At 48.0% G+C, this 10,000-nt stretch overlaps 1 protein-coding gene across 1 annotated transcript in view; it reads left to right on the top strand.

The window, feature by feature from the left end:
• TfAP-2 (transcription factor AP-2) overlaps positions 1-10,000 on the top strand; it is a gene marked incomplete in the record, with an annotated part of 50,711 nt that overhangs the window by 33,006 nt on the left and 7,705 nt on the right. Inside the window, 2 exon segments of the mRNA XM_070131694.1 lie at positions 2,121-2,178; positions 9,134-9,323. Coding sequence (XP_069987795.1) covers positions 2,121-2,178; positions 9,134-9,323 — 248 coding nt within the window.

Genomic DNA, 10,000 nt, shown 5'->3' with positions numbered 1-10,000 from the left:
GGCTCAACCCCCCTGCTTCCCCCGAGGGAACTCCCGCCCGTATCGCCGAGAGACATAAGAGCCAATTCTATCTTCCTGCCTCCGGCACGGTTCGGCTACTGCAGCCCCTCAGGCATTGATTTATTGGCATTGCTGGCAAAATATGAAATCTACAGGAATCTGACGAAGCGGGGAAGGAGCCCCGATCCCGTTTAGTCGAGCGTGTTATCCTGACCTTGTGCTCTCCCGGGCCTCTTTTTTTTTTGGGGGGGGGGGCAGGCCTTACGGAATGAAATGCGTCGTCGGTAATGCCTTGTGTTCCTTTACGAATGAAGCATCATTCAGGTTTGAAGAACAGCGTTCGCAAAGAGGAGCACCTCGCTGCCAGCTTTTAGCCTTTCACAATAAGCAGACATGAGCTATATAAAAGGCACACAGCAAACACCGGTGTTCACACGCCTTAAATTGCTCAAATTAGCCGAGTCTAACAATGGCATGGGGGCGGGGGCAGAGGGACCACTGAAGGCTCATCGGCGCCGAGCCCAGTTGCGTCGCCTCCTCGTTCTGGTGTTCAGGTGCGAAGCGAAAAGATTGTTACCGAGGCAGTTTGAGTGGCAAGGATAATTGGTGATACGAAGAAGGTGTGAATAGAAATTGGTTGACGTTCGTGGCAAATTAAATTTAATTGGCCCATGAAAGTCGCAGCTATAGAGATGGTGCTCCAAAAGCCATAAGAGATCGACTCCGGATCCGCGAGCAACGCTTTGTTTGAACGTATGCGCGAGTCCGGTTAGTAAGACGGCCATAGAATGAACGCGGCTTCGCGAATCGGGCTAAGTATCAGGATCAGGTGGCAGCCTCGCCTCGACGCAGCGCTCAGCGTCTCACCCAGGTCACTCCTTGCCTCGAGACGTGACGCTTGGCCTTTCTGTTCAGCGTCTCACCCAGGTCACTCCTTGCCTCGAGACGTGACGCTTGGCCTTTCTGTTCAGCGTCTCACCCAGGTCACTCCTTGCCTCGAGACGTGACGCTTGGCCTTTCTGTTCAGCGTCTCACCCAGGTCACTCCTTGCCTCGAGACGTGACGCTTGGCCTTTCTGTTCAGCGTCTCACCCAGGTCACTCCTTGCCTCGAGACGTGACGCTTGGCCTTTCTGTTCAGCGTCTCACCCAGGTCACTCCTTGCCTCGAGACGTGACGCTTGGCCTTTCTGTTCAGCGTCTCACCCAGGTCACTCCTTGCCTCGAGACGTGACGCTTGGCCTTTCTGTTCAGCCTCCATCGTTGGGCAGCGGATCGTCCTCGACCCCGTGGACGCGCGTACAGGGGGTCGCACACGGGAAACCCGGTCACAGAACAGCGCCTGTAACAGTTATAACAGAAACGTAATTCGATAGATATGCATGTACATTTGCATTATATATATATATATATATATATATATATATATATATATATACATATATATATAAATATATATATATATATATATATATATATACATATATGTATACATATATATGTGTATGTATGTATGCATAAACACACTCGTATGGTTTGTGTGTCTTTATGTTTTATGTATGGATATATAAAGATATTTTTGTATTTGCGTGTTATATTTTTACTGTATTCTGAATAGCATACATGCAAATATTTCTTGTATACATTTTTTTGCGTGTGCATATGTCTCTATGTATCATATATATATATATATATATATATATATATATATATATATATATATATATATATATATATATATACTGTATATATGTAAATATATATGCATGTATGTATATATATGTGTGTGTGTGTGTGTGTGTGTGTGTGTGTGTGTGTGTGTGTGTGTGTGTGTGTGTGTGTGTGTGTGTGTGTGTGTGTGTGTGTGTGTGCATGTATGTGCGCGGGTACGCGTATGTACATGCACCTGCTCCTGTACAGTATCTGAGTCGTTTGCCTCACTCAATCGTTCTTGTGCACGCAGGCGGCGGTGGAGATGGCGCGGCCACAGGGTCGTGTGCCCGCCTTTTATGTGTTATCATATATACTTTCAGCAGAGGTCGTGCACAGCTCAGCCGCAGTGCACTTTCCACGAGGCGCCCACGCCGATCCGTACACTGATCCCCATGTTTTGTGTGTTGCAGGGAGTGCTAGAATCGGACACGGGGTTCACAGGCGATATCTTTAAACACGATGGGTTCGGTAAGTTGCCAGCCACGGCCTCGAGCCTCTGACGCCGCCGCCACGCCGCCCGCGCCCGCCTGCTTGGACGGCCTGTTTGAGCCATGGCTCTCTTCGGAGGGCGTGGGCCTTCGGCTGTGAGGGGCAGCGCGGTGCGGCGGACGTCCTGGCGGCAGCGAGGCAACATTTCGGCCTTCCCTGTTTATCTCTTCAATAATAAATACCTGATATTCTATTGTTTATATCTATTTTGTTTATCATTTATGCCTACTAATAAATAGATAGCCATCCATGGCTGCAGTTGACACTATTTATGGTTGCATTGAAGCATTGGCTATTTGGGCAATTAGGAATGCCGTTGCTGCATGAGCATGGAAGCTGTCACCAAGCATGCGTCTCGCTGTCATCCTGTCTCACGTCTGGTCTTGCAGGAATCTATTCTCCCGCCCATCCTCGGCTTGCTTATCTGTACTCTTGCTTGCTGTAGTTTTTTCTGCTCCGTGTGCCATTGCATGGAAAATCCTGTGACATCTTATGAAAAGCAGATGTGTATTAGGCCTACTAACTTAATTTATGGTGAGATGGGTTGACTAATAAGTCACTAATAAGTCACAGTTGTAAACCTTGGCATCCCTTCGAGGCAGTACCTTCGCACCTCGCCAGGCTGGCCTTAATCCCGCTAGGTTTTGTCGAGTTAATGCTTCGCCAGTGAGTTTTATGGTGGCGTTTCGGTGTACATTCAGATGCCGAAGGTAAGGATCGCTTGATAAGGTGATGCCTGTTCACCGTCTTTTCGGTGGGCAGCATGTCATCTGTTTTAAGTGATTAATAACTGAAACGCAATGTCAAAATTCCAGGAAAGTATTTTAGAGTAAACTACGATTGAAGCTGACAATGCATGTGACGCCAAAGATGTCTGTGAACTTGTTTTGATTGAAACGCACTTCTTTCCTGATGAGAACTTGAGTGACGCACCACGCACTCTTATGCACCCACATACACAACGGACGGATTATACGCATCAACCGAAACATGTGTACACGTGACTTTGCTGATACTGACCCAGTAACTGCACTGTTTGTCACGCTACGGTGCTGTTGTGGCAGTGAAGGGCACTGTCGCTTTCAGTCCACTTCTTCGCAGAAGTATTCTTAAAGTCATATGTCATGCACCGACTTCCGACACTATTCATACTTGAAGTATACTCAAACGCGGTAATATTTGATACAGTCAAGAATTTCGTACAAGTTGTGGAGATTGACTGGCCGTGTGGCACAGAATACAAATCTTAGGGAAATTGGCTCTAATGCCATAACAAATCAAGAGAGCAGTGAAGTAACGATATTGAAGGCTTGACAATGCTGCCTCAAGAATGAGGGTTTAATTTCTCCGCTACTAAGCGAACTTAACTGTCAGCCCTGCATATAACGTTACGCAAAGAGGCTGTGACTTGATACAGCGCGGAAAAGATGCCTCTTAGCACTGGAGTGATTCTGCTACGATTAATGAGTCCACATGAGACTCTTACGTTAATAATAAGTTTTGTGATTGTGAGTAATCAAATAATGGCAGTGGATGGTCGTAACATGAATACGTTAGTGATGCCCACACGCGATCCCTTGATTTTGATATGAAATCTCATAACCCACTACACAACCGCCCTTTGATCCCTTACCTTTTATAAAAATATTAAATAAAAATATGTGAGTAATTTTTGACGTAATATTCGCGAGCGATATTGTTTTTTCCGACTTTTATGACATTTTCTCATAGTGAGTTTGTACAAGAACATGCCATGTAGTAAATTTATTTTTGTGTCCCGCCACAGACATTGTGCCTTGTTTTGGGAGTCGGATGTCTTGACACTTTCTTTCATTCTCTTCACAGCGAACCCGCAGTTTTCTGTCGTTCTCTCCCCTCTTTAATAGAGTGTTAGCCTCACGTTACAGAAGGTCGCCACTTTGTCCGCGACCCACTCTATTGAGCATAAAAACTCAAATTGCCCCTCTCCATGCCCCATCTGGTTCCCGCGGGTCCCGCGCCGTTCGCCCGTCCCGCGCGCTATTGATCAGCTGCCGTGTGTCGCGTCCTTCGCGCCGGGACGAAGATTTTAAACATAGAACGAAAGACAGGCGATAACTCTCGGGTCAGTTGGGGTGTGATCTTTGTTTGGAGGAGGAAGGGAGAGGGGAGGCCTGGCATAGTTGGATCTACATACATTACCATGTTAAAAGGTCGTGAGGATGAAAACACGGAGCTAACATCCAAAAAGACAAAAGGAATGGAAAACGGGCCAGTTGTGGGCCATTTTTACATCTCAAGCTTCCTCCGTCTCGACCGCTAACCTGCGTCGGCAGATTGTGCATTTCCTTATGATTTTCTCGCTATTTGATGCGTTACTTCATGGCAAAGGATCGAATGGGTTGTCGGTTGCTCATAAATATCCAGTGATTGTTAAGGTGATAGCTCGTCCGCGCGTCGCATTTAGTGATATCTGTGTTAATTGACACTCGTTATCGCGGTTCCCTTGGTACTGCGCTGGGCACGGCGCAGTGTTCCTTTCCGCAGCTCCTTCCATTCCTCCCTCAACCTCTTTCCGGTTGCCCCTTCCTTCAAGCTCTCTCCTTAGTCGCACATTATTTCTTGACCTTCCCTCGGCCCCGGGCCGGTCCTTCGCGTTAACGTCATGTACTCGTTTCCTCTTTCGTTTGCTTCATGATTTCCCTCCGTGTCCCACTGTGCCTTCTTCCACGCGCAGAAGCTTCAGCTCAGAGGAGTACCCATGACTGCCCCTTCCCCATCTCTCCAACACCGACACACACACCTGTGGTCCCAGGCAGTCTCTGCCCTCCCCCTACCCAGACACGGGGCACCCACAGCGTTTATTATTATTATTATTATTATTATTTATTATTATTATTATTATTATTATTATTATTATTATTATTATTATTATTATTATTATTATTATTATTATTATTATTATTATCATCATCATCATTATTATCATCATCATCATCATTATTATCATGATTTTAATTTCCCTGCGTTTTCAAGCGAAGGACGTGTTTATTTGTAAGAGCATCCCCTCCCCCCCTTTCCCCCGGGTCCTCCCCCGACACAAGGCGTTAACGCTGTCTCGCCAAGGAACGATAGGTCTCATCTTATCTCGTGTTCCGTGCGGTCAGTGTTGACGTGTAATAGTTTAGTAGTTAAAGTTGTCGGGTTGCTGAGCCTCACTCGGCCTACATTCCTCGCCCGCCCGCACCCTCGCCTCCCCCAATAAAGCCCCCCCCCCCCTCCCCGTTCCTCTCCCTCGCATTACTCGAGTGGCTGACATTTTTGGGATTTTAATTAAAGTGCTTAGTTTTGGAAACAAATTATCTGCATGAGTGGGTGCGGCCCGCGTCCCGGCCCGCTGTCAGGAATGCCGACGTGCGCGCCCTCACATTTTTTGCCGGGGATTCTTTGGTCGAGTTTTGATTAAACGGTTTCTTAGGGTAATTAAGACGTAAACTTTTCAGCCTGAATGTAATTGGCATCAAGTTTTATAGGAGAGCCAGAGATCGTGACCGCCTCTCTCTTCTCTGATAGCGCTGGCACGCGTAATACTGCAGTGCTCGGATGACGCCTGCCCTTTGCGGTCACGGAACTGCCTCCGTTGGAAACGCAATACAGACTCTGTCTTTCTGCAATTAAAATTGTGCTATTGTTGATTTTCATAAACACCTTTGACATTATCAAGAAGATATGTTTGAAGATAAAAGTCATGCGATCTTCATGATAATAGTGCAGACGCCTTTATTTTCGTGAGCGTGAAGACAGGTTACGAGTTAGGCTCTAAAGGGGCACCATCATATTCACGCACATCCTCCCCCGCGTCCAAGCTTGCGCGCGGCGGGCTTAATCACCGCAGGAGATGCTGTACAAAGATACCCATTGTAGGTAAAGTCCTGTTGCAACTTTGGAGCAAGAGTTATTCCCTGGACGAGCGTTCATTCTGACCAGATTTTTGAAAGAGTAGTTCCTTAATTACTGTATTATCTCCATACTTGCGAAGCAGTACACCAAATAATTAATGTGGACCACCTTCTGTCAAACGAAAATTCAAACGCATATTTGGAATTGGAAAAAATATGAAAACACCTGCTCGATTTGCCTCCAAGTTTGTTGTAGGACATGTCTCACATGGCGTGAGAATATGGCCGATTCTTGCCACTGAATGCTCCCCTTGCCTCCCCTCACCCCCACTTACCGCAGCGCCCAAGCCCTCCTGCTTGTAGTCCCCTCACAGCCTCCTGCATGCCTCACTCCCTCGTCCTCGAGCCCCGCCTGACGGCCGGTGTTGCAGGCAAAGTTGGTGATCACATGATGAAGGACGCCCTCCTTGGTGCCGCGATGCCCACCGACGTGTTCTGCTCCGTGCCCGGCCGCCTCTCCCTCCTCTCGTCCAACTCCAAGTACAAAGTGACCGTCTCAGAGCTGCAGCGGCGCCTGTCCCCTCCAGAGTGCCTCAACGCCTCCATCCTGGGCGGCATCCTCCGCAGGTAAGCCGCCCGCTTTCCTGCACCTCAACCACCGCGGCAAGGAGAGGCGGCACCACCGCAGCGTCACCGTAACACCCGTATCAGGGAATCACGTCCGCGCCTCCACACTTTGCCCACCCGAGCCTAACACTCGAGCACCTTGGAGGAAGATATCTGGCGGACAAAGCCTGCCGTCACGACACTGAATTTAGCTTGCCATTGCACACTGCTTTTGTGAAATGATGTACTGAACACGAACGCGACTGCACTCCTCTTTCATTCCGTAGTTTGATCTTGTAAAGGGATATTTTGCCAGGGTGGTAGTTTCAAATTATAAGAATGGATCGATGAGGTATCTGTGGATCAAGGGTACTTGCTAATGGTACTAATCAACAACAGCTGTGCAGATTAGATATAGTGACATGTAGTACGGCATGCGCACCACACTGTCTCTCTCCCCAGATGGCAGAGTGACAAATACACGTGTCTTTTACCGCTCTGTGGTCAGTTGAGTGAATAGTCTTGCCTCCTTTCTCGCTCCCTCCTTCCCGCATCCTTGCTGTACCTTCCTCAGCGCCTCTCGTCCCTCTTCCCCCTCCTTCGTGCAGTGCGGGAGCCACTGCCAGTGTTCCAGCTTGATCCTTCTTGTGCATGGACGGGGCCACCAGGTAGCAGCTTTGACCTGGCCTTAGAGCAAATCAGTAAGTGGTAGACTAGTGGCGGCATCCGGCGACCTGCTGGCTGTCGCGCTTGGGTGTGTAGGCAGCCGCGGGTCGGTCTCTCGTGGCTCGCATGCTCGGGTTGGTCGCCTTGTCACCTGTACATTCTTTAGATCGGTTTGTTTGAGATGTTTGGATAGTTTTACGTATTTTGATCATCATTATTATTATTTTCATCATCGTTACTATTATCATTATTATTACCATTATTATTGTTATTATTATCATCATTATATTATTAGTATTATTTTTATTATCGTCATCATTATCAATATTATAATTATTATTGTTGTTATTATTATTATTATTATTATTGTTATGTTATTATTATTATTATTATTATTATTGCTTTAATGCAGTCATTACTACTATACTACTCTTATCCTTGTTATCATCATCATCATCATCAGCAGCAGCACCACCACCACCACCACCACATCCACCACCACCACCACCACCACCACCACCACCACCACCACCACCACCACCACATCCACCACCACATCCACCACCACATCCACCACCACCACCACATCCACCACCACCACCACCACCACCACCACCACCACCACCACCACCACCACCACCACCACCACCACCACATCCACCACATCCACCACCACCACATACACCACCACCACCATATCCACCACCACCACCACATCCACCACCACCACCACTTCCACCACCACCTCCACATCCACCACCACCACCACATCCACCACCACCACCACATCCACCACCACCACCACCACCACATCCACCACCACCACCACCACATCCACCACCACCACCACCACCACATCCACCACCACCACCACCACCACCACCCACCACCACCACTACTACCACCACCACCACCACTACTACCACCACCACCACCACCACTACTACTGCCACCACCACCACCACCACCACCACTACCACCACCACCACCACCACCACCACCACCACCACCACCACCACCACCGTCGTCGTCGTCGTCATCGTCATCGTCATCCTCACCACCACCATCAGCAACACCACCACCATTATCACCATCGTCATCATCACCACCATCACTTTGTCATCATCATCACCATCATCGGTATCATCACTATAGCCATATAGTACTATTATTTAGTTATTATTTCCACTAGTTTTATCACTAGTTTTATTTTGTTGCTACTTTTACTGCTGCTACCACTACTACTACGTTGTTTTTATTCCTATCATCATCATCTATACTTATTGCCATCATCATCATCATTGTCATCATTAATCATCATAATCATCACCGCCATTGTCATTATCACCATTTTCATTATTATTGCTATATTTTCTTTTAGCTTTGTAGTTATTGTTATTATTATTATTATTATTATTATTATCATTATCATTGCTGTTGTTGTTGTTATCATTATCATCATCGTTGTTGTTATTATTATCCTCCCAGTCGCCCGAGGCTTTTCATTAAGTTGAGATCTGTGATGTCCTTTGCACTTCAGCGGAGGAGGAGTAAGCGCCTCAACCGATCCCCACAGCTCCTCCCTTTAACCGCCCCTAATAGAAGGACGCCAGCGAGGTGTCTGTAAAAAAGTGGCGATTTTCTCGACTAGTGTTATCTTTTGAGACCCTTTTAAAGTCTAGTGACTGGTGTTGACTGCATGTAGCCCCAGCAGCCGCCTCTGAGCGAGCAGAAGGCGTGGTGGCGTTGTCCCTGGCGCTGAGAGAGAGTGTGGTGTGTTGCAGGGCTCAAGAGTGAGAAGGGCATGGGCCTATCCGGCATGCCCTCAGGCAATGACGTTTTCTGCTCCGTGCCCGGCCGGCTGTCCCTCCTCTCCTCGACCTCCAAGTATAAGGTGACGGTGGCGGAGGTACAGCGCCGCCTCTCCCCGCCCGAGTGCCTCAATGCCTCCCTCCTCGGGGGTGTCCTTCGCAGGTAAGTGAGACCTTTCAGTTCGCATCTTTACTGAGCTATCCCGGACTAACCCATCTCCGCTTCACGGGTAAGTACAGGCCCAAATGTATTAACGGTGAGAGAGAGATAGAGAGAGAGAGACATACAGACAGAGCGACAGAGAGAGAGAGAGAGATTAAATCGGTCTGGGAGTAAGATGAACAATAATAATCCCCCAGTAATGATTAGCAAAAAGTCCGTCTCGCGGCTGTTTGGAATTCATCTTTCCATTAGACTCGACCCATAAGAAATTCTACCAAAATTCCCCGCCAAGTGGGAGTCGCGCACATGGAAAAACTGGGGACGGACAAAAAACGACGCAGGCGCCAGAACCTGTCCACAGTCTTGCGTTGTCTGCCAGAATTACCCTGCGATCACTACTTGGACTAACACAGCGCTACTGCAGATGACGGGGTAGACACTAGCACGTCCATCCGCATTGTATCATGAAGGTCAGGTCATTTATGATAAGCGAACTACGACTTTTTAGTGATATGACTGTACTAGAGGCTTCGCTAGAAAGTGCACACATGTCGCGAGAGTCCACAGCCCCGGGAAAGCATCAGACAGTTGTTAATTTGGCGGGAACACCCTGGCCACACTGCCTGTCGCTTACGTGGGCGGTTGACCTGTGAGTCGTTGGGGATGTCAGAGAGCTC

The sequence above is a fragment of the Penaeus vannamei genome, chromosome 2, assembly GCF_042767895.1.
Source record: "Penaeus vannamei isolate JL-2024 chromosome 2, ASM4276789v1, whole genome shotgun sequence".
In the NCBI taxonomy this organism is placed as follows: Eukaryota; Metazoa; Arthropoda; class Malacostraca; order Decapoda; family Penaeidae; genus Penaeus; species Penaeus vannamei.
Note: the sequence above shows the minus strand (reverse complement) of the source record. Positions and strands in the feature narration are given on the sequence as shown.